Source organism: Notamacropus eugenii, chromosome 5, assembly GCF_028372415.1.
Source record: "Notamacropus eugenii isolate mMacEug1 chromosome 5, mMacEug1.pri_v2, whole genome shotgun sequence".
NCBI classification, from domain to species: domain Eukaryota; kingdom Metazoa; phylum Chordata; class Mammalia; order Diprotodontia; family Macropodidae; genus Notamacropus; species Notamacropus eugenii.
In genome coordinates, this window is record NC_092876.1 from 177912526 (window position 1) to 177937392 (window position 24867).

At 34.7% G+C, this 24867-nt stretch overlaps 1 protein-coding gene across 10 annotated transcripts in view; it reads right to left on the bottom strand.

Annotated features, from left to right (window-relative positions):
• The window catches only part of ARHGAP32 (Rho GTPase activating protein 32), a 419500-nt gene that overhangs the window by 169927 nt on the left and 224706 nt on the right, over positions 1-24867 (bottom strand). For all 10 annotated transcript variants that reach the window (XM_072611576.1, XM_072611573.1, XM_072611577.1 and 7 more), the window contains one exon: positions 10062-10148. In XM_072611576.1, coding sequence (XP_072467677.1) covers positions 10062-10148 — 87 coding nt within the window. The remainder of the gene's footprint in view (positions 1-10061; positions 10149-24867) is intronic.

Genomic DNA, 24867 nt, shown 5'->3' on the forward strand with positions numbered 1-24867 from the left:
CCCACATATGTCCCTTTCTCTCCACTCACACAGACATCATTCTAAATCAGTCACTCACAATCTCTCCCTTATTGCATTAGGCTCCAATTTTGAGTTTCTGCCTCAGGTCATTCCCCACTGCAATCTACCCTTAACACAGCTGCCAGAGTACTTTTCCTAAAGTGCAGGTCTGACAATGTAACCATGTCATCCTGTTGCTCACTAAAGTCCAGTGGTTCTCTATTACATTACAAAACATTTATTGACCTATCTCTGTCACTTCAAGCTCTTCATGACGTTTATAATCTGTCTCTCTCTTTGGTCTGCTTATATATTATTCTTCTATATGCACTCCATAGGCTAACCATACCAGTCTACTTGTTCCAAACACAATACTCTATCTCATATCTCCAATCACTTTGTCCCCTATATTCAGAATTTCTTAGAAGCTGTATTTTCCTTCAAGATTTGGCTCAAAAACCACCTATGTTCTGCATGAGACTTTCCTGATTTGACCCAAATACTTTGGTTGTAGTTGTTTTCCTTCATTCTCAAATAGGACGAAAATGACATCACCATGATAAAGTGAAGTTTTAATGTATCCAACTGTGGCTGATCAGACCAATATGAGCTTGGGATGCTCTACCACAGATTGGGCACAGATAGTCCGTGTGAACATTTGGGGTGGATACTCCAAATTTGAGTATCCTATGTTTCCTTTGTGCTGTTTCAATTTTGTTTTGCTCAAAGAGCACAGCACCCTTTCTGATGTGGGCATACCATGCTCAGCATTCTTGTGCCAGTGTCTTCCATTCACACCATGACCTCAGGAGGATGATGTCATGACTTGCAAATGAATTGAATTTAAGTGAGGGAGAGCTATGCAAAGTTACCAGTCTCACTTTCTCCTCCTGAGTCATCTGGGTCTGTGGCCAGATATCAATCAGGATGAGTGGAGATGGCCCCAGATGCAGTGGGAGAGCACTTGGCCTTTTTAAGATCTTTCTTATTTCTTACTTTGACTGAGGCAACTCCCATTCAGTGATTAAGGCTAGGCAAAAAAAGAGCCAAGGATAAGCCCCTTTTACCTAACTTTAAAAAAAATCAATCTAGAAGGGAAAACCTTCAGGCTTTCTGGCCAGAACAGAAATAACTACTATCTACATTCATTCTAAACCAAGCCCAAACAATGACCACTAAGTGGGCTTCAGCTGGGACCTATACGTGGCCAATCAATGAGAGTCAAACTGAACTGGGTTTAAGGAATGAAAGTTTACCTATGTGTGTGTATATATACTGTATCTTCCATTGGGATGGAAGCTCCCTGAGTAGAAGGGCTGTTTTACTTGTTTCTTTATATTCACAATACTTTACACAAAGTAACTGCTTAATAAATACGTGTTTAGTGATACACTTGAGATATTCATTTGTAAATATCCAATATGCAGTTGGTAATGGAGAGACTGGAAGTTATATTACAAATTCGAGTTAGATATAGAGATCTGGAAGTCTTCTGGGTAGAGATGATATTTGAACCCATGGGAAACAATGAGCTCACCAAGTGTATAATACATACATGCACAGACACATACATACACATATATACAGGTAAGAGGAAATCAGAAGTATGAAATTCTAAAGAAAAGAGAATAACCAGGAGTAGAAAATGATCAATAATGATATATAATGCAGAAAGGTCAAAAAAGGAAGAGGACTGAGAAAAGGTCATTTGATTTAGAAATTACAAGATCATAAATAACTTCAAAAAAAATTGTTTCTGTTAAATGATGAAGTTGCAATCCATCTTGCAGAGAGTTTCAAAAAAAGTCAAGAGAGAAAGGGGAAGCATTGAGTTTAGATGACATTTTCAAAGATTTAGCTAAGAAGACATATAGGACAATAGAAATCAGGAATGGTAAGATCAAGTTTTGTTTTTTGTTTTAAAGCCTGTCGGAGGCATGGGCACAGTAGGAGACTGTATACATGGAGGGAGTGAAGACTGAAAGAGTGAGGATGATAGTGGGGGCAATCTTTTAAACAAGACATAAAAGGATGAAATCAAAGGTGAATGAAGGGATTTGGCCTTGGCAAGAAGAGACACCTCTATATCTGAGACAGAACTAAAAGATAGTGAGAAGCAGAGGAGAGGGGATTCTTAGTGAACTGTTAACTTAGTGAAGATGAAGTATGAGGATAGGTCTTTAATTCAGAGTTTGAGGAAAGGGGTGCTGTGGGAGGCTTGAGAAGAAACGAAGGTCTGGAAAGGCTTGTGGTAAGTGGAAAAGGGAACAGGATTACATTAAATTACTCAGGACTCATATGAGATTAGATTAGTAATCAGCATGGTCTCAAGATTTTCTTTGGCTCCATTTAGAAGCATGTGAATAAGAGTAAAGAAAGTAGATAGTAAGAGTAGGGATTTGGGGGTGGAGAAGTGTCAAAGAGTGAACAGAGACATAGCAAGGGAGCAAGGGATCTGTGAGTAGATGTCTATAGAAATGGTCTGTCAAGTGATTGAGAGAAAGGAGGAATGAATGGATTAGAAGATGGCTGAGGATGATGAATAGGTTTTGGGGATGAGGAGGCATCAGTGAAGATGGAATGACAAAATATTATGAGAAAAATACTATTGAATCTCACGAACATTAAAGGGTGATGGTAAAACAAAAAGATATGCATCCCATTGTAGGTGAGGTGGAACAGATTGAAAAACTGAAAAGTTGGGTATTTGTAGGTAAATCAAAAAGTATCTTTTAGTGTTTTAGTATGTGGGCAGGATTTGGGCTAGAGAGGAAGTCTGAGTCAGGAAGGAGGAATGACCTGGGTGTCAGTAGATAATGGCCACTAGGATCTGAATTATGGAATAATTTGAATAGCATGAAGCACAATGGAAAAGTTGCTGAGTGATGGTGGTAGTCTGCAAGTGCAAATGAAAGCAAGATGTATCTGGCTTACTCTTAATGACAGTGATAATAGTAATTTACATAGTGTCTTCTATGTGGCAGGAAACGTTTTAAAATTTTTAAAAATACCTTATTTTTATCCTCACAACAACTATATTGTTACTATCACCATTCTACAATTGAAAAAACTGAAGCAAAAAGGTCAAGGTCACAAGTTATGATCATATCTGAACTAAGGTCTTCCTGACTCCAGATCTAACTCTCTACTAACTGAACTACCTAACTGCTTCCGATCAACGAAAAGGACATGAGAAAGTACAATTCACTGGAAAATATTATGAGAGAAGAACAATGTTGTTAGGAAGGTCTCAGTGAGTACCAAAAATTGAAAAGAAAGAGAAAGGAAGAGATTTACAATGTAAGAAGTTTGTTAATTATGAAGAAATATAAAGAAACTGAAAAAAAAAGAGGTTAAGTTACTTAACAGGGCCAAATAGAAAGTATCTTATATAATATTTGAACTCAGGTTGGCTAGCACTTTTTCCCCTCTACACCATAGTTAAGATTGGTGGAACTATAATAGTATAGCCACATGCTTACAGAGCTGCAAATTGGTCCCCTGTTTTGAAGAACAATTTGAAAATGTGTGAGAAAAGTGACTAGATTATTCATACCCTTTGAGCTAGAGAACTTTCTATTCCACGCAGACTCTGTCAGAGACAGAGGGGATGTTTCTCTTTATAAAACAAAATATTCAATGTATTTGGATAGTAAAAAAAATGGAGAAGACAAAGTAGACATCTCTCATTTGGGAGAATGGCTGAACAGACTAGGGTATAAGAAAGTAGTGGTAGTGGGAATGTCATGTTGTTGTAATAAACAATGAACACGTATTTGGAGAAACAGGAAGCTTTGTTTGCACTGATGCAGAGTGAAGAACATGGAGTGGGAAGATTAATTTACATGATTATGGTACAACAAACAAACAAAAAAACCCTAAAAGGAACTCAAATCAAATTAAACGGACAAAATAACCTTTATCCCCAGAGAAGAGATAATGAAACATTTTTTTCCCAATTGGTAAGAGTCACTACTTAGAAGGGAATAAATATTTATAGTACCTACTAGATGACTACCAAACTGAAGGTCTACAGAGCCGTTTTGTGGACTTCATTGTTTTATGCCTGTGAAACCTGGACGGTATACCAGCACCATGCCAGGAAACTGAATCATGTCCAGTTGAATTGTCCTAGGAAGATTCTGAAGATCACTTGGAAGTATAAGGTATCAGGAACTGAGGTCCTTTCTCAAACTAAACTGCCAAGCATTCAAACTCTACTGCAGAGAGCACAACTCCAATGGGCAGGTCATGTTGTTCAAATGTCAAATGTATATTTACCTAAAAGACTATTTTACAAAGACCTCACACAAGGCAAAAACTCATATGCTTTTTAGACCATATAGAAGAAGCAATACAAGGATATTCTCAAAGTCTCTGTGAAGAACTCTGGAATTGACTGCATGACATGAGAGACACTGGCACAGGAGTGCCCATGAGGGCATATCCTCATCAAAGAAGGTACTGTGCTCTATAAGCAAGGCAGAATTGAAATAGCTCAAAAGAAACACGAGATGCGCAAATTTAAATAATACATCCCAAATGGTCACATGGCCTATTTGTGCCTGACCTGTGGTAGAGCATCCTGAGCTCGTACTGGTCTGATCAGCCACAGCAGGACGCACTATAAATTGACAATAACATGGTAATGTCATTCAAGAAGAAAGGACAACAATCAACCAACTATACCACATGCAATGGAATTTTACAAATATCATCTCATTTGATCGTTACAACTACTTTGGGAGGCAGGTGCTATTATCTACCTCCACATTTGTGTGTTATTAAAACCCATTCTACAGTTGAGGAAACTAAGGCAACCAGAAATTAAGTGACTTGCCCAGGGTTACAGGGGTACTAAGTGTCTGGGACTAGCTTTGAACTCAGGGTTTCTGACTGCAAACTCTGTGCTCATTTTTCCTATCAAATGATAGAATTCCACACTGGGGGCAATTATCAGCAAACAACATATCTTTGAAAAATTAAGAATTTCATCTTGGAAACATGAAGAAAACAATTTTTTGAAAGTCACAGCAAACCACTACAGACTTGGTTTCCAAAAGAAAAAAAAATTCTTTCATTGTTTCATACTGAACTTAAATAGTGAAATTTATATTCCCATGTGTCATCCTAATCAAATTCTCTGTCCATTGTCCATCTCCATCTAAATTTTTTTCTAGAATATTCGATCACAAGCAATATTTTTTAAACTTCATGCTAAAAATGGTTGACAGTTATAAAGGGTTTTACTGTTCACATATATTATATCATTTGATCTTTATGACAACCTTATGAAACAGGTACTTTCCATACAGGTTATTATTTCAGTTTTATAATTAGAGAACGAAGGCTGAGAAAAGTTAAATAACTGGTCTATGGTCAGACAGTATTATTGGAGAAATTTAAAATCTTAGTCTTTCTGATTGGAAAACCAGAGCCCTTTCTACTAGATGTATGGCAAACATTTGTTTCTTCTTGTTTGTAATGGCATGTAAAGTTGTTCCAATTTTTATTCACATTGATATTTGTGAACCAGTAATACTATAAAGCAACGCTGCCTTAATCAACATGTTTTATATCACTAACTACAATAGCTTTTGTTTCATCATCGTTTCATGATTTTAATCTGTATTTCACTGTCTTAGTGTTTATCAGGTTTCACCAATTTATACACTAGAAAGCAATGGTTTAAACCTTTTCAAGTACAAAACCCATTTTTAAGATTATTAAAAATGCAATTGGGTCTCTATGATAAATATTATATTTGTTAGTATTAATTATTATTGGTTATCTTAAGACAATACATAGCAATGCTTTGTGCATATATAGATTCTCATTCAATATGAAGTAGTTCTGTATCTGTCTAGTGATTCACAGGTCCAGGTTACATAGATTTAGATACTGTGTGGTTTGAAATCCCACTAGTATTACAGAAGACACATTTTTAGTCTAAATTCTATGTTTAACATTCTATAAAGTCCCCTTTGACTTTTTGGCATTTATAAGGATTTGAAAGCAAGGATGCTCTGCTGAATTAGAAAAAGGAACATGTACTTTATTGATTTTTCCAAAAATAATTATGTTTTTCAAAGCTTAAAGGATTAAAAAAAAATTTTTTTTAAAGCTGTGGTTTCACAGTTAATGGTCACAAAATATTCTTTCACCAAGTCCCTTTTAATGTATTAAGTGATGTCTCCTATTTGGATTCATGTTATTAGGCAGTACTAGAATTATGCAGATTACAGTTTTCCATATATACTTGCTTGATAAACCTTTTAAATCAGTATCAAAGCAGAAAAATCTATAATACAAGAAAAGAGTGTGTGTGTGTGTGTGTGTGTGTGTGTGTATGTATGTAGCATATTCTCTCCTAGCTGACCACAAACTGATTTATGTAACATTATGGATGAGATATCATATCATATCAGGTTAATTTTCTAATTAACCTGTGAGTAAGACAAGCTAGAAAAAAAATTTCATGCTGATAGTTTAAGTAATGAATCTAAGAAACATGTTTAAAAAAATCTGTTAAAGTCTATTTTGTCACCTTTAAAACAAACCTGAAGTTAAAAACCTGAAGCTCTGCTGTCTTCTGAGACTAAATACAATAAAAACTAGTTTAATGAAATTGAATCAATAATGTAACTGCTAGATAAACACTCTCCAAGAAAGGGGAAAGAAAGAGAAAGGCATGGTATCTTTTGTAATAACAAAGAAATGGAAGGGAAGAGGGTATCCACTGATTGGAGAATCACTGACAAATTATTGTATATGAATGTAAGAAAATATTATTGTGCTGAAAGAAATAATCAATGTGAAGAATTCAAAGCAAACCCAAAAATGTATTTCAAAAGATTCTATGAAATATAAGCAGAACTGCGGGAGGAGAGGAGGAAGGTTCTTCATGATGAAAACCTGGAAAGGAAAATAACAGAAACTACAGAACTCTGGTCAGTGCCACAACCATTCATGACCTCAGAAGACTGATGTTAAACTATGCTTCCTGCCCCTCAGTAAAAGAGCTAGTGGATCTATAGGTGCAAAAAGAGGCATATATTTTCATGTGGCTTATATATTGATTTTTTCTCAACTATAATTATTTGTTACAATAAGAAGTTCTGTGTAGGTGTAGATGAGCATAGGAATATTGGTGGCAGGAATATTAAGATAAATAAAAACCATCAATAAAACATTTAAAAAGAAAAATAAATTGAGGAGCTTCTTTTAAAAAACCCAATATTAGATATTATTACACTGTAGTTATAATTGGGTTTGTATAAGATATCAAAGCATTATTTTAAGTGTGTAAGCTCTTTAAGGTCAAGCTCTGTTTCACTTTGGTTTTTGTATATTCCCAGCACCTCTCACTGTGGTAGACATAAAGTAAGCACATAATAAATATTCACTGATCAGTAATCACAGTCTGTGTGATATGTGTACATATATATACACACATATATGTATCTATATACAGATGTAGATATAGATATCTAAAGAAATATATATACAGGTATAGACAAACATATGTCTATGACAGAAATTTAAACTTTGAAACCTCAGACAAAATATTTAGAAATTACTGGCTTCAGTTTTAAAAGCTGACCAATAATTTGGCTACATTCTAGATGGACAGAATACTTGATTTCTGACTTTCCTGCCTTTGAATTTTCCCTTATCTTCTAATTCTTAGAAACCTTAGATTCCTTTGAAGCTAGAATTCAAATATGCGTATGAGACCTTGCTGACCCACTCTCACCCACTCAATTTTACTTTATTTTTACATGCACACATTATTTCCCCCTCCTGGGTTATAAACTCTCTTAACAGAGACTGTCTCTGTATCTCAAGGGTCTAACACAAAGGAGCAGCTTAACAAAAACTTGTTGATTTATTAACTAGGTAAGAGAAGATCAGGTGACACTTTATCTCTGTCTTTCTTCAAATCTTGAACGAAAAAAGATTATGTTATTCTGCTTGGCTTCAAAGTCAAAACTTGGTATGGGATACCTACCTGTCTGTGTTATTGTAGAAGAAAATCATACTTTAGGTAGGAGTTGAACCAGATAAGCTATAAACTCTAAGATATTAGAATTCTAAATGATTTCTCATTTCTGACAAACAAATATAAATAGTTTAATGTGACTAACATTTAATATCCCTACTGGCCATGGCAGAAATATAGAAATTCAGAAATTGGGACACATCAGTGTTGGCTTATAGCAAAGTCAGATTAGAATCATTAAGATACTATAATGTATGCAATTATTACTTTTCACAAATCAGTATTAACTGTGGCCTAAAAATGAAAAGGGGGCAGCTAGTTGGCACAATTGAGGAAGTGCTGAACTGGACATCAGAAAGACCTGAGTTCAAATCCAGACTGAGAAATTTACTAGCTGTGTGACCCTGAATAAGTCACTTCTCCCTGTCTGCCTCAGTTTCCTCATCTGTAAAATGAGCTGGAGAAGGAAATGGCAAACTATGTCAGTATCTTTGCAAGGAAAACCCCAAATGGGATCAGTGTCAGATATGACTGAAAAACAATGAAAAAATGAAAAGACTTTTTTTCAAAATATTACTTATGACCAGAAATGGAGATGCCTAGGAGATTCTGTCTCAATAACATTTGAAAACACAATTACTTATACTCATAGAAGGGAGCAGTAACATAAATAATCCCAAACTGGAAATCTTTACATTAGTTATAAAGTACTTGATTTTCAAAGTACTTTGAAAGTAATTTTGCTGAAGATATTAAAATTTGATATTTCTGTATGTACAATGACAAAAAGGAAAGGTAGTGCTGAAATGTGTTAGGTGAAAAAGGCTTTTAAAATTCAGTGTGGTTAATGGAGAGTTGCTATCCTCTGTCCAGATAACTAGGAGTTAAACTTTGTGAATGAATTTTCACAAGATGCTTCCAAGATATACATGTTACAAAACTAATGCTGAATGAGTAAGTAGAACATATCTGAAAGTTTTTCAATGGACTTCAGTAATTTAAAAAGATGATTAAATCTTTCCCACTTCCATAAAAAGCCATGGATGATTTTTCTAACCCACAATCTAGTATCTTCTAGAAGTACAATTATTTTTAACCTAATTTTGTTTTTGGAAGGTATTAGAATTAAAGAAAAAAACATGTTTCTCTTTGAATCAAATCCTGAATTTCTCTATACTATTACTTACTTCCAGATTGTTGAGTACTATTTTACAGAATCCTACACTTACCAACCTAAAACTAGCCTACCAGGAGATATACCTCAAAAATATACATTAACTAGCCAATATACAAAACATAGTTGAACATTTTCCAAAGCAAATGACAAAGAATTATACATTTTTAATCACATAAAGGGAAACATAGTAGAAAGTACTCTATTAAAAACCAAAAGAAACCAAGTTCCATGCAATTGATGCATATGTCAACAGAGGTCATTCTCTTCAACAAGAAAAAGCTATTGCTTCAGAAAGCCTGATCTACTGTCAGTATTCAAACAGAAGGTCTTTTTTATATATTTCATCTAATTTTTATTCAAATGCAACTCTCATTAATTACATGAGTTATTTTCATTCAAAAGTATTTTTCTTACACTTTAGGAATGAATGAAATATCTATTATACAAACTGGTTTAACTCCACTAAAATGCAAACAAATAAAATATAGAATTAAAGAAGGAAGTAGATATATTTCTGTATAACAGTCATCTGTACTCATATACAAATGCTAAAATTAGTACTTCTATCTAAGAATGCATATGGATGCGATGTTTACATTGCAAAAGTACTTTTATACTATTCCACAACATATTAGAGGCACATAACTGTTTTTCTCTTTAAAAGACCAATTATTTTCTTACCTATTAGCTGTTCATAGACCAACAGCAATTTTAGAGCTATGGTCGAGAAATACTTTTCTATGGACTGACATATGACATATGGGGCTATACTGGCAAAGCATATTATATGTGACAGAAAGGGGATACCGAAATCTCTATTAAGGATTTTTATTAAGTACTGTGGCCACATAAAAAATGAAGAAATAAAACTCCGTCATTTACCTGACAAGCAATCTGTACGAGGTAGACCAGCTCCCTGGATTCACAGCCATTTTTCGTAACTTCATTCTGTTCCTCTGAGAGTGAAAGCTATACCACAGGAGGAAGAATAGGAGAAGAGAGAAAAGAGAAAAGAGCAAGAGAGTCCAGGTCAATGGACAAGATTAAGCCAACCACGTAACAATTCTTGAGGACAAAATTCACATCAACTTTTTCTAAGACATGTAGGGTATAAGACAAAGAAATCTAATGTCTGCTTGGGGGAGGGGAAGAGCAATCAGATAAAACATTTTGAGGACTTTCTAAAAGTAGAGATTTTTCAAAATTATCTTTGTATTTTCCTGGGTAATTTTAATCTAAAGGTAATTCTATAACAGCAACCACCCCACTAGTCCCTCTGCCAAACAAACCTTTATTCCATTCACCCAGCACATACTGGGTACCTACTACAAGCAATGCACTGATCAAAGTGTCGAAAAGGCAAGCAAAATGAGTGAGGCATAATTTCTATGTATTTATGAGAATAAACTGGCAAAAAAGTAATATCCTTAAGCAAAGATCTGAAGAAGCGATTCCCCTCATCAATCAATTTAACTGGCTTTCTACTGTCGGTAGAATAAAAAATAAATTCCTATGTTACATTTTTAAAACCCTGAAACTTGGCCCAAACCTATTTCTCTAGCCTCACTGAACATTAATCCCTCCCACATGCTACGATTAAGGTATACTGGCTTTCGATCAGCTCTTTACATAAAACAGTGTCTCTGTACCAATGCAATGACTCTTTCATATTCATGGAATGCCCCCATACCATACCTTTGATTCAGAATCTTGATTTTCCCTTAAGATTTACCTCAAATATAATATTTAGCATAACAGCTTTTCTAATCCCCTCAAACAACAGTGCTCTCCTTTCAAAAACATAATTATTTTTATATTATTTGTATTTATTCATTTTATATTACATATACATACTTTTATACTTGTTTGTCTTCCTCATTAGAACATAAGTAATTTATGATCAGAAATTGCTTTATTTTTTGTACTTGGATCCCCAATACTTAGAACAGCCCTGTCACACAATAGGCCCTGAGTATCTGTGGAATGATTAATAGAGGAAATGGAGAAGCAACCAACTATAGAATAATCTATAAATGAGAAAGACAGAAAAAAGGACAGAAAACAGAAATAAGTTTGACAAAGACACAGAAGTTTGGAGAACAGATTAGAAAAGGGATTGAGAAAAATGGATACCACTGAGTCAAGAGTACAGGCTGCTAGGGGTGACTGAGGAGAAAACAGTTTTTGTTAGATCTCCAAGATGATGGAGTAAGAAGCAAGTTGCTCTCACTCTCCCTTACTGACCTCTAAAAACCCAGAAAATATCACCCCAGGAAAAACCCAGGAACAGCTGAGCCAGCAGAAAGATGGAGTGCAGGAGTCTCATAGCCTGGGAATCTTGGGGGAAGAACAGGAAAAGTCCCTCTTGTTCTGATATAAGGAGGACAGTAGAGGATGGGAGGTGTCCAAACAAGCCAACAGCAAACCTACCTCAGCAAACCAAGGGGAGGTCCCGAGCCCCAGGGTGGTGAAGCAGGCAAGGACCAATACCAGGACCCCCCGAGTTCTTTGGCAAAGGCAAAGGAACCAGTAAACCCCAGCTCAGAAAACCACCACTTGCACTGGCAGCCAGGAATCGTCTGGCAGTCAAACATTCCAGAGTTTCAAAGAAGTCCAAGTGAGCAGATGTCCTCTAGGAATCAGACACTGCCACCCCTGAGAGCTTCAGTATTGCTGACCGTGGATCAACACCAGGTAAGCTGCCAAATCCTTACAGCCTTCAGCTGCCAGCACCTGAAGCTCTAGACCATAAAGCTTATGTCAGTACCATCTGTGCTCCAGGAGGAGTGCTCAACTTTAAAAGGCAGGAAATAGGCAAACACCATGAGCAAAAAGCAAAAACAGACAAGGAGCATAGATTCTTATTATGGGGACAGGGAAGATCAAAGCACAAATTCAGAGAAGAATAACATTGTCAATATACCCACATCAGAAACCTCAAAGGGAAATATGAACTGGTCTCAAGCCCAAAACATTTTCTTGAAAGAACTCAAGAAGGATTTTAAAAGTCAAGCAAGAGGGGTAGAAGAAAAACTGGGAAAAGAAATGAGAGGTATACGAGAGAGAGTCAACAGCTAGGAGAAGAAAAACAAAAAACTGAATGTAGAAAACAAGTCTTTAAAAAATACAATTGAAAAAAATACAATTGGCCAAATGGAGAAAAAGTACACTGAAGAAAACAACTCCTTAAAAAGTAGAATTGTCCAAATGGAAAGGGAGATGTAAAAACTCACTGAGGAGAAGAATTCATTAAAAAGTAGATGGAACAAATGGAAAAGGAGGTATAAAAGACAACTGAAGAAAACAATTTGTTAATAATTAGAACTGGGCAAGTGGAAGCTAATGACTCTATGAAACATCGAGAATCAGTCAAACAAATAACAAGAATGAAAAAAATAGAAGAAAACATAAAATACCCTGTTGGAAAAACATTCTGACATGGAAAAGAGATCTAGGAGAAATAATTTAAAAATTATTGATCTACCTGAAAGCCATGATCGAAAAAAGAGCCTGGACAGCATTTTTCAAGAAATCATCAAGGAAAACTGCCCTGAGGTCCTAAATCCAGAGGGTAAAATAGTCATCGAAAGAATGAACCAGTAACTTTCTAAAAGAGATCCCAAATTGAAAACACCAAGGAATATTGTAGCCAAATTCCAAAATTATCAGGTCAAAAAGAAAATACAACAATCAGCCAGAAAGAAACACTTTAAATATCATGGAAGCACAGTCAGGATTATACAGAACCTGGAAGCTTCTGCATGAAAATATCTGATCTTTTACTTGGAATGTGATATTCTGGAAGGCAAAGGACCTTGGATTACAACAAGGATCAACCACCCAAGTGAAATTGAGCATAATGTTTCAGAGGAGGAGATGCGCATTCAAAGAAATAGGGGACTTCCAAACTTTCCTGATGAAAAGACCAGAGCTCAAAAGAAAATTTAATCTTCAAATATAAGACTCAAGAGAGGCATAAAAAGGTAAACAGGAAAGAAAAACAAACCAGGTTATTCAATACAGGTAAACTTTATATCCCTAAATGGGAAAGATGAGACTTAGAACTCTTGAGAACTGCATCTTTATCACGACATCTATAAGGGGTATACATAGACAGAGAACATGGGTATAAGTTGACTTTGATGTTATGATAAAAAAATCTAAGTAGTGAAAAGGGATTGTACTGGGAGAAGAGGAAAGGAAGAGGTAGAAAAGGGTAAATTTCATCACATGAAGAGACACAAAGACCTATTAGAATAAACAGAAAGAAGGGAGGGAGATGAGTACTGTTTGAACCTTACTGTCATCAGATTTGGCTTACAGAAGGAATGACAATCTGTTAGGTAGAGAAATCTAATAGGAAGTAGGAAGGGAAAGGGGAAAGGACAGGAAGAGGATAGACAGAAGGGAGGAAAGAAGTAGAAAGGGAAAGAGGGAAGAAAAAGGAAAGGGCTGATAGAAGGGAGGGCAAATTGAGGGAGTCAGTGGTCAAAAGCAAAACTCTAGTGAGGAGGGAAAGGGAGAGAGGAGAGAGAAAAGCATGAACAGGACAGGAAATAGGATGGAAAGAAAGACACAGATAGTAATCACAACTGTGAATGTGAATGGGATGAACTCTTCCATAAGACAGAAGTAGACAGCAGAGTTGATTTAAAAACATAATCCTACAATATTTTGTTTATAAGAAATATATTTCAAGCAGAGGGACACACATAGAGTAAAGACAAAAGGATGGAGCAGAAAATTTTATGCTTCTACTGAATTTAAAAAAGAAAAAATCAGGGGTGGCAATCTTGATCTCAGACAAAAACAAAAAATAGGTCTAATTAAAAGACATAAGGAAAGAAACTATATACTGCTAAAAGGTACCACAGACAATGAAGTAATATAATTACTAAACATATATGTAAAAAGTGGTATAGCATCTAAATTCCTAAAGGAGAAATTAAAGGATTGTTAGAGGAAGAAGTAGACAACAAAACTATATTACTGGGGGACCTCAACCTCTTCCTCTCAGAATTAGATAAATCTAAACACAAAATAAACAAGAAAGAAGTTAAGGAGATGAATAGAATATCAAAACTGAATTGGGATAGAAAGGAACATAGCTTTTTCTCAGTGGTAAATGTCACCTACACAAAAACTGACCATGTATTAGAGCATTAATAACCTCACAATCCAGTGCAGAAAGATAGAAATATTAAATGCATCCTTTTCAGGTCATGATGCAATAAAAATTACATGCAATAAAGGGCCATGGAATGACAGACTAAAAATCAACTGGAAACTAAATAATCTAATCTGAAATATTGAGTGGGTCAAACAACAAATCATAGAAGCAATCAATAACTCCATCTAAGGGAATGACAATAATGAGACAACATACCAAAACTTAAGGAATGCAACGAAAGTAGTTGTTAGGAGAAGTTGTGTATCTCTCAATGCTTACATGAATTAAATAGAGAAAGAGGAGATCAATTAACTGGGCAAAAAACTAAAAAAGCTAAAAAAATCCCTAACTAAATACTGAATTAGAAATTCTGAAAACCAAAGGAGAAATTAAGAAAATTGAAATTAAGAAAACCATTGAACTAATACAGAAAACTAACAACTGATTTTATGAAAAAAAGCAATAAAATAAGATAAGCCTTTGTTTAATTTGATCAAAAAAAGAGAAAACAACCAAATTGCCAGTACCAAAAAATGAAGCAGGTAAATTCACCACCAATGAAGAGGAAATTAAAATAATTAAGAGTTATTTTGCACAAGTATATGTCAATAAATCTGAAAATCTTAGGGAAATGGATCACAAAAATAAAAATTGCCTGGATTAACAGAAAAGGAAATAAAATAACTCCATTTCAGAAAAAGAAATTGAATTAGCCATCAGTGAACTCCCTAAGAAAAAAAATCTCAATGGCCAGATGGATTTACAAGTGAATTCTACCACACATTTAAAGAATAATTCATTCTAATAGTATACAGACTATCTGGAAAAACAGGTGAAGGAGTCAGTGCTGATACCTAAACCAGGAAGAAACAAAAGAGGGAAAGAAAATTATGGACCCATTTCCTTAATGAATATAGATGCAAAATTTTTAGCAAAGAGATTACAGCAATTTATCTCGAGGATAATATACTATGACCAGGTAAGATTTATACTAGGAATACAGGGCTGGTTCAATATTAAGAAAATTATCAACATAATTGATCATACCAATAACAAAACTAACAGAAATCATATGTATTAAAATCTATTGAGAAAATATAACATTGGTCCTATTAAAAACACTAGCAACAAGAAGAATAAATGGAGTCTTCCCCAAAATTATAGGTAGCACCTATTAAAAACCATCAGCAAATACTATGTATAATGGGGATAAGCTAGAAGCGTTTCCAAAAAGATTGCGGGGTAAAACAAGGATGTCCATTATCACCACTGTTACTCAATATTGTTCTAGAAATGTTAGCTCTAGAAATAAGAAAAAGAAATTGAAGGAATTAGAACAGGCAAAGAAGAAACAAAGCTATCACTCTTTGCAAATGATATGAAAGTATATTTGGAGAATCTGAGAGAATCACCTGAAATATTTCTTGAAATAACTAACAACATTAGCAAAGTTCCAAGATATAAAATAAACCTACATAAATCATCAGCATTTCTAGATATTACTAACAAAGCCCAACAGTAAGAGAAAGAGAATTCCCATTTAAACTTACTGTAGACATTATAAAATACTTGGGAATCATTACAAAACACTTCACACAAATAAAGTCAGATCTAAAAAATTGGGAAAATATCAGTTACTCATGGGTGGGAGGAGAAAACATAATAAAAATGACAATTTTACCTAAATTAATTTAATTATTCAGAGCCATACCAATCAAAGTGCCAAAAATTATTTTATAGAGGTAGAAAAAATAATAACAAAATTCATCTGGAAGAACAAAAGGTCAAGAATATCAAGGGAATTAATGAAAAGAAATGCAAGGGAAAGCGGCCTAGCCATAACAGATCTTAAATTGTATTATAAAGCAGCAATTATCTAAACTACTTGGTTGGCTAAGAAATAGAGTGGTGGATTAATGGAATAGGTTAGGTATGGAAGACAAAATAGTCAATGACTATAGTAATCTACTATATGATAAATCCAAAGACTCCAGCTTCTGGGATAAGAATTTATTACTTAATAAAAACTGCTAAGAAAACTGGAAAACAGTATGGCAGAAGCTAGGCACAGACCAACACCTCATACCCTATACCAAAATAAGGTCAAAATGTGTACATGATTTAGATATAAAGGATGGCACTATAAGTAAATTTGGAGAGCAAGGAATAGTTTTCCTGTAAGATCTATGGAGAAGGGAAGAATTTATGACCAAACAAGGGAGAGAATATTATGAAATGCAAAATTCATAAGTTTGATTACATTAAATTAAAAAGGTTTTGCACAAACAAAGCCATTGCAAACAAGAGTAGAAGGGAAGCAGAAAGCTGAAAAACAATTTTTGCAGTCAGTGTCTCTGATAAAGGCCTCATTTCTCAAATACATAGAGAACTAAGTCAAATTTATAAGAATAAAGTCATTTCCCAATTGATAAATGGTCAAAGGACATGAACAGGCAGTATTCAGATGAAGAAATTAAAGCTCTCTATAGTCATATGAAAACATGCTCTAAATCATTACTGATTAGAGAGGTGCATATCAAAATAACTCTGAGGTACCACATCACATCTATCAGATTGGCTAATAGGACAAAACAGGAAAAAGATAAATGTTGGAGAAGATGTGGGAAAATTGGAACACTAATATCCATTGTTGGTGGAGTTGTGAAATGATCCAACCATTCTGGAGAGCAATTTGAAGCTATGCTCAAAGGGCTATCAAACTGTGCATACCCTTTGATGCAGCAATACCACTTCTAAGTCTATCTCAAAGAGATCATAAAAATGGGAAAAGGACCCACATAAAGAACCCACAAGCACAAAAATAACAATAGCAGCTCATATTTTGTGGTGGTCAAGAACTGGAAATTGAGGGGATGTCCATCATTTGGGGAATGGCTGACCAAGTTGTGGCATGTTAATGTAATGGAATACTATCGTGCTATAAGAAATGATGAGTAAGCATACTTCAGAAAAACCTGGAAAGACTTATATGAACTGATGCTGGGTGAAGTGAGCAGAACCAGAAGAACATTGTATATAATAACAGCTACACTGTGCAATGACTAACTTTCACAGACTTAGCTCTTCACAGCAACACAATAATCCAAAAGATACAACTAGAGAAAAAATTATGGAATTTGAATGCAGATTGAAGCATATTATTTTCACTTATTTTTTTTTGTTTTTTCTTTCTCATGGTTCCTTCCACTGGTTCCAATTCTTTATACCATGACTAATGTGAAAATATGTTTAATATAAATGTAAAAGCAAAAAACCAACAACACTGCCTCACAAAAAAAAAAGAGAAAACAATTTTGCAGAAAAGTCAAATAGTCAAGAACAAGCATTATGCTAAGATCTGAGGATACAAAAAATGCAAAATAGAAGTCTCCTATTCTCAAAGAGTTGAAAATCTAATGGGTGAAAATAATATGAAAACAACTAGGTATAAACAAAATACATAGGGAATAAAGGTAATTGACAGAGAAAGAATTAGCAGTAAGGGAGATTGGGAAAGTCTTCTTGTAGAAGGCGGGATTTCAGCTGAGACTTGAAGGAAGCCAGGAGGCAGAGACAGAATTGCAGGAATGGGGACACATAGTGAAAATGCCTGGAGCCAAGAGATGGCAGGTCTTCTTTGAGGAAGCAGCAAGGAAGCCAGTATCGATTATATTGCAGAGTCTGCGGTGGGAATGGATAAGAAGAATGAAAAGGTGGAGGGGTGCATGATAATGGGTGGATTTAAAAGTCAAACAATGACTTTGTATTTGATCCTGAAGGCAACAGGTAGCCACAGGAGTTTATTGAGGAGGAAAGTGTCATAGCAAGACCTATACTTTAGGAAAATCACTTTGACACCTGAATAGAGGATGGATTGGAGTGGGCAGAAACTTGTGGGAGGCAGACTCACCAGTAGGTTGTTACAATAATTCTTATGTGAAGTGATGGGAGCCTGAACCAATGATGGAAGTATCAAAGGAGAAGGAGGAGTATTTAAGAGATGTTGCAAAGACGAAATCAACAGGCCATGATAAGGGCAAGGGAAGTGAAAAATATGAGAAGTAGAAGATAATACCTTGCAAACCTGGAGGACTGGACAGATGGTGTTGTCCTGAACAGTAACAGGGGCAATTGGAATGGGAGAGCATTGGGGGAAAGGGAGATAATGAGTTTTGCTACAAACATGTTTAGTTTAAGACATCTAGAGTTCTAGATGTCTGAAAGGAAGTCAAAGATATGAGACTGGAGATCAGTAGAGAGATCAGGGCTAAATAAACAGATTTTAGAGTCATCAGCAAAGATGCTACATTTTAAGAAGGAAACTGATCAACTAGAATGAATCCAGAGTAGAGGGACCAGGACAGTTAGATGACTCAAAATAATGTAATATGATGGATAGTTAAAGAAATGAAGATTGCTAAGAGTGGGAAAAAAAAGACTTGGGGATGGGGAAGACTGGAGAACAGTGTATTTATTTTTTCCAATATGCAAAAGTCTATCATGTGGAAGAGAGATTAGAAAACCTTTTTGCCTTCAATGAGGAGCATATGAATGTTTCAAAGCTAATTACAGTTCTGCATAAAGAATAAGATAATTAGAGCTATCTAAAAATAAAATTTACTGCTTTCTGATTTAATGGTTCTCTCATTTCAAGTAGAGATTGGATGACAATTTTGTTCAATGATGTAGAGGGAGTTCACTTATTAGGCACAGGGTTGGACTACATTACTTCAACTCTTAGAGTATACATTAGATAAAAAGAGAAAGTGAAGGCAGGACTTTGTTGAAATTCCCCACCCCTATTTACAGGTAGGAAATCCAATCTCCCAATGAAAAGATGGGGACTCAATCTGATCCTCTTGACTGCTGGGTGACTAGGGAAAGCTCTATTTCATTATATTTGTATATTTTTTAAAATTCTGCTCTTTGCAACCTGTTGTTAAAATATAAGCCAGGCTTTTAAATGAGTTAAATCTCAAGAAATACTGTACAGGGATATTTTTAAATGTGGGATTCAAGAAATAGAGATGAATAAATCTGTCCAGTTTTTTCTCTTTCCACCATCAACGTAGCTGTTAAATAGTTGCTTCTGCCTAACAAAAGTTTATCAACTGTAAAAGAGGAAAATTCCAAAGGGTTGTGGATTATATTCTGCTATTTTTTCAAACACTCATTGGAAAATTTGATGTTTTTCCTGGCACTGAGAATGAAAAATTGTCCTAAAAAAACCCCCAGTAAACGTACATTTTGATAAAAGGTAAATTATGACAACTCTGGCAAACAGAACCTAACTCACTTAGTTTAACTGATATTAATTCTTATTATCTTGAGACCAAAAAAGTAAAATATGATAATCTCTATTTCTTCATTTTCCCCTAAAATTGAAATTTTAATTTCAATAACTACATTCTTGAAGTATCACCAGCATCTTAGCAACTCCTCAGCATGAACAGTTTAAAAATACTGTTCCATTTTAACAGTTCCATTTTAATCAGCAAAGAGGGATTATACATTCTCTTTGGGGCATGGGGGAGGGAACTTGCTGCAAACAAAAAAACATATTAGACTAATGCCTCTTTTTAGTCTAATGATTTTATGGCATAGATATAGCACAATTTTTTTAGATCTACATTTAAAATTTTCATCACCATATTAATTCAATAGTAATCCAATATGCATTATATCAATATCCTTAACATGCAGAGAGTGAAGGCTAACAAAAGGTTGCGACTAATCCACGCAATCATCAAGATGTGGTAGACTTCATTACCCTAGAATTCAAACATGTCACTGAATTCAATGTACCAATCAACAAGCATTTACTATATGCCATCTAGGTACCAGGCACCGTTAGGAGAGGGGAAGACAAGTACAAAGAACGAAACAATCCCTACACATAAGGGACTTTCTAACGGGAAGATAACAAAGATTATTATACCTACACATTGTTCAAGCCTATGAGAAAAGTTTACAAATTATTTACGTGCATTTACAATTCTATAATATTTCTGTTAATAGGACTCTTCATTAAGATTAAAACAACAGCCTACAAATACATCTGAGGTAGAAGTATAACCTTTTAAAATTATATTTTCTTATATTTTCATCTTAATGTTCTTAAAACGTTAGTCATAGTACCACAGATTCCCTTGTTTTTGATAGTGTTAACTAATAAATTTATCTGAAATGAAAAGAAAAAAGTAAAAAGGGAACATAATCATAATAGATGACTTATTTTAGCAATTTAACGTGTGTGTGTCTATGGACATACAAAATATGTGGCATAATTAAAATATGAACAAATAAAAATTAATACAGAGTAGTTCATTCAAGATGTTTTGGAAGGGTTAACAGTTTGAGAGGATCATGAAAGGTTTCATGCAGACAATAGTGTTGGTGCTACAAGAACAGGGATCCTATGAATAGTAAAGAGGGATTGCATTACATGCATGTGGGACACCCAATACAAAGGTATAGAGACAAGAGTTGGAGTTCTGTGTAAGAGAAAACAAAAGTAGGCTTGGTTGGATTGCAGAGTATGGGAAGGGAGTAATTTCTAATGAGGCTGTGAAGATAGCTTAGGTCTGGGTGGCAAATGGTTTTAAAAGGTAAATGGAAACATTTATATTTTGTCTTAGAGGCAACAGAACACCTCTGGAGTTGACTGAATATGAGAATCACATGGTCAGAACTGCACTTAAGGAAAACTACTTTGGCAGCAGCATGAAGAATGAACTGGAGTGGGGAGAGACTTGAGACGGGGAAAACAATTAAGAGACTAGTGTAATAAGGCAGGCAGGAAGTGATGAGAGCGTTAATTAAGGCAGTGCTGTGAGCATGCAGATAAAAGGTTAGATTTTAGTGTATTATATATATTGTGCAAGTAGAAACAACAAAATTTGGCAAATGACTGAATATGTGGAATGAAAAAGAGTGAACTGAGAACTGCATCAAGGAATGATGGCAGGAACTTTGACAGAAATAGAGAAGTTTTGAAGAAGAAAAGGTTGGGAGGAATAATAATAATTTCAGTTCTGGTGAGAATGAGTTTGAAACTCCTCTGGGACACCTAGTTTGAAATGTCTAATATGGAGGTGTCAAACAAATGGCATGCATGAACTATAACATTCCCAAGTGCCCCGAATCAGATTAAAATCTTAAGGGGAAATATTTAACAAAATAAATAACAATACAATAAAACAGATTATGTTAATATGTGGTTTTGTAAGTCAATATGACCCCACAGGGATTCTTATTATGATTTCATGTCTGCCATTTCTATTTCAGTTTGATATCACTAGTCTAATAAGCAACTGGTGACACAGGACTGAAGTTTAGGGAAAAGAGTGGAACTTAATGCATACACATAGTTACACATGTACATACATATATACATATATAGATATTTATATAGGAAGGAAGGAATAAGTATTTATTAAGCATCTTGTATTCGTTCTTCATTTTCAAAGAAGACCATGACATCAGAGAAATGATGACATGACTTGCACTTGACTTTGTTTTGAGTGAGTGAGGGCTGTGCAGGTCACTAGCCTCACTTTATCCTCCTGAGCCATCTGGATTCAGTGACCATCAGGATGACTGGAGACTGCCCAGGATGCAATGGGAGACCTTGGCCTTCTAGGCTAAGGTCTTTTCAGGTACTCACTTAAAATGAGGTAATGCCCATTCTGTGAATAGACTTCTTTAAGAAGTAGTCAGGGAATGGCCCCTTTCATGAGAAAAGGAAAAAAAAAGTCTGAAGCAGCAGTTAAAGCACTTGAGAACACATACTAAACCAGAAAAATGACTGAATAAATTTATCATCATATTTGTCTTTTAGATTAAACTAAGTTTAAAGGATAGTACCCTAGCATTCTTTTTGGTACACACATTGGTACACACATGTACCAATACTAGATCTGTGGACAAATCTGCGATTGTATATGAACCTGTAAGTATTTGAGCATCTAGTATTGGTACATTAAGCATCTCACATATGCCAGGTACCATATTAAGCATTTTAAAAATATTATTTCAAGTGATGCTCATAGCATCCCTGGGAGATAGGTACTATTATTATCCTTTAAAAAAAACAACTGGGGAAACAGAGGTTCAGTGACTTGCCCAGGGAAACACAGCGAGTAAGTACCTCAGGCCAGATATGAACTAAGGCTTAGACTTCAGATCAAATGTTTCATCCACTGTGCCAACTAGCTACCTCATAGACACATGCACACACATACGCATGAATACATATTACATACATGTCTGTACAATTATACAAGTCGTCTCATAGAGGTAAAAGTTAAACCCATGGAACCTGATGAGATTAACAAGGAAGGGTACACAGGAAGAAGAGAAGATGGCTTAGGGAGAAATATTAAAGAGCGCCCAGTTAGGGGAGGTGATACAATGAGAGTACTCTGACATTCCAAAGGGTTTTCCTGCCGCCTACAGCAATGCTGCTCCCTTTCTGAAAGGAATGGGGCAGCACTGCTTCTTCCACATCTTCCCAGACTTATGCCTGTCAGTTATATATTTCTGCTATGAAATACCAAGCAAATTTCCTGGGACTTTTTAACCTCCTTGTATAATAGTGATTGGAATGCTTAGAGCCCAGTGGAGATGTTTTTTAAACAAGTATGACCCACCATTGATGGGCATTTTAGCTAACAAAATATTTTTCTTTTACTGTTTAAGTGGAAGACTCCCTGTCATCCTACTTCAGAGTAACCTAGGTACAGACCTTCCACTTTCTTCTTAACCTCACTATATGAATAAAAGGGCTTTTGTTTCTCATTAAAAACATGGAAAACTTAAGCTTGAAAATTTGATCTTTGCAAATTACTGTTTGTATTGAATTAGTATACCCAGGTTTTAGGTTTTAATGGACCTTGCACCAAACATGCATTTCGATTTATGCAGTTGAATTTTTGGGCATATAAGAAAATTTCATAACTTATGCATTTGTAATATAGAAGTTTACAAAATTGTGGCTTGTTGTTTGATTTTTTTCAGTCATATCCTACTCTATAAAACCCCATCTGGGGTTTTCTTGGCAGACATACTGAAGTGCTTTGCCATTTCCTTCTCCAGCCCATTTGACAGATGAGGAAATTGAAGTAAACAAGGTTAAGTAATTTACCCAGAATCACACAACTAGTATGTGCCTGATCAGATTTGAACTCTGGAAGATGAATCTTCCTGACTCTAGAACTAGCACTCTATCCATTGTGCCAATGTTATATAAAATTCTATTTATACAATTAAATATATAAAATCTAATCATACATAAATACTTATACATAAACATATGAATCACACATTTATGTATAATTATATTAAGTATGTCTCTAATTATATTATGTTTCTGAGCAAGGTTCTACATTAAGAAAAAACCAACCAAGAAACCCAAATCTGAAGTATTACTTTTGAAAATTATGTTCCTTTTTCTATACTTTGATCTGGATGTTCTTAAAATGTTAGTTAGAAAACACTATAAATTCCCTTCACATTGATAGTATTAACTAATCCATTTATTTGAAATGTAAAAGGGAAAGGAAACACATCAATTTAAACATGCTTTATTCTAACAATTAAAATATTAAAACAAAACCAATCTAAGAATATATCCACACACTTTATTATCAACTATTAAGAGCAGAAATTATTTCCTACAAATGCAATGCATTTCAATCTGATATGTGTAGCTTATAGTTTTGGAGTTAATTTTGTTTTAAATCACCCTCTAATTCTCTCTAAGATGGAATGAAAATGGTTTTTGAGAAAGTGATTCCAAATGAACTGCTTTTGGTTAATTGTGTATTTTTGTTAACATATCCATCTTTTCAGCAAAGAAAATGCCAAAAGGACAAAAACAAATCCATGGGAGGGAGGAAAGAAAATCTGATCATGTTTCCTTAAGCAAATGAACTTAAAGATTATTCTTCTATCTGTGAATTTTAAGTAAGAAACATACATATAAGAATGTAACAAATTTCTTAAATGTAATTCCCTCTAACTCAAACTATAACCATACAACTTCACAAATGACATTTTTCTTGGTCTTTTGTTAAAGTTTTTCAATTATCAATAGACATAGAAAGCTCCTTAAAAGTCACATCCAGGATACAGTCTTCTGCACCATTATATTCTACCCACCCATGATACAATAATCAATACATCCCAGAGATGACTAACCTAGCCGAAGTCTAAGAACTCTCCTCTTTCCTCAGTTTTACAGCAGCTAACTAAAAATTAATCAATTAATTAATTGAAAAATTTTAAAACATCAGATCCAAAAACAAGAATTCCAAGAAAATCATATTAAATTCTGTTTTCAGTTCCCTTTCCTTCCTTTCCCTGTTCCCACTGTTCCTAAATGAACATACTCGCAAATATCATTTAAATTTTCCTTTTACAGTCCAGTTAACCATTTCCACACTAAGCATTTCATGCTCAATATATACTATAGAGAATGAAATAGCTTTCTTTTTTCTCTTTGTCTTACGAATTAGA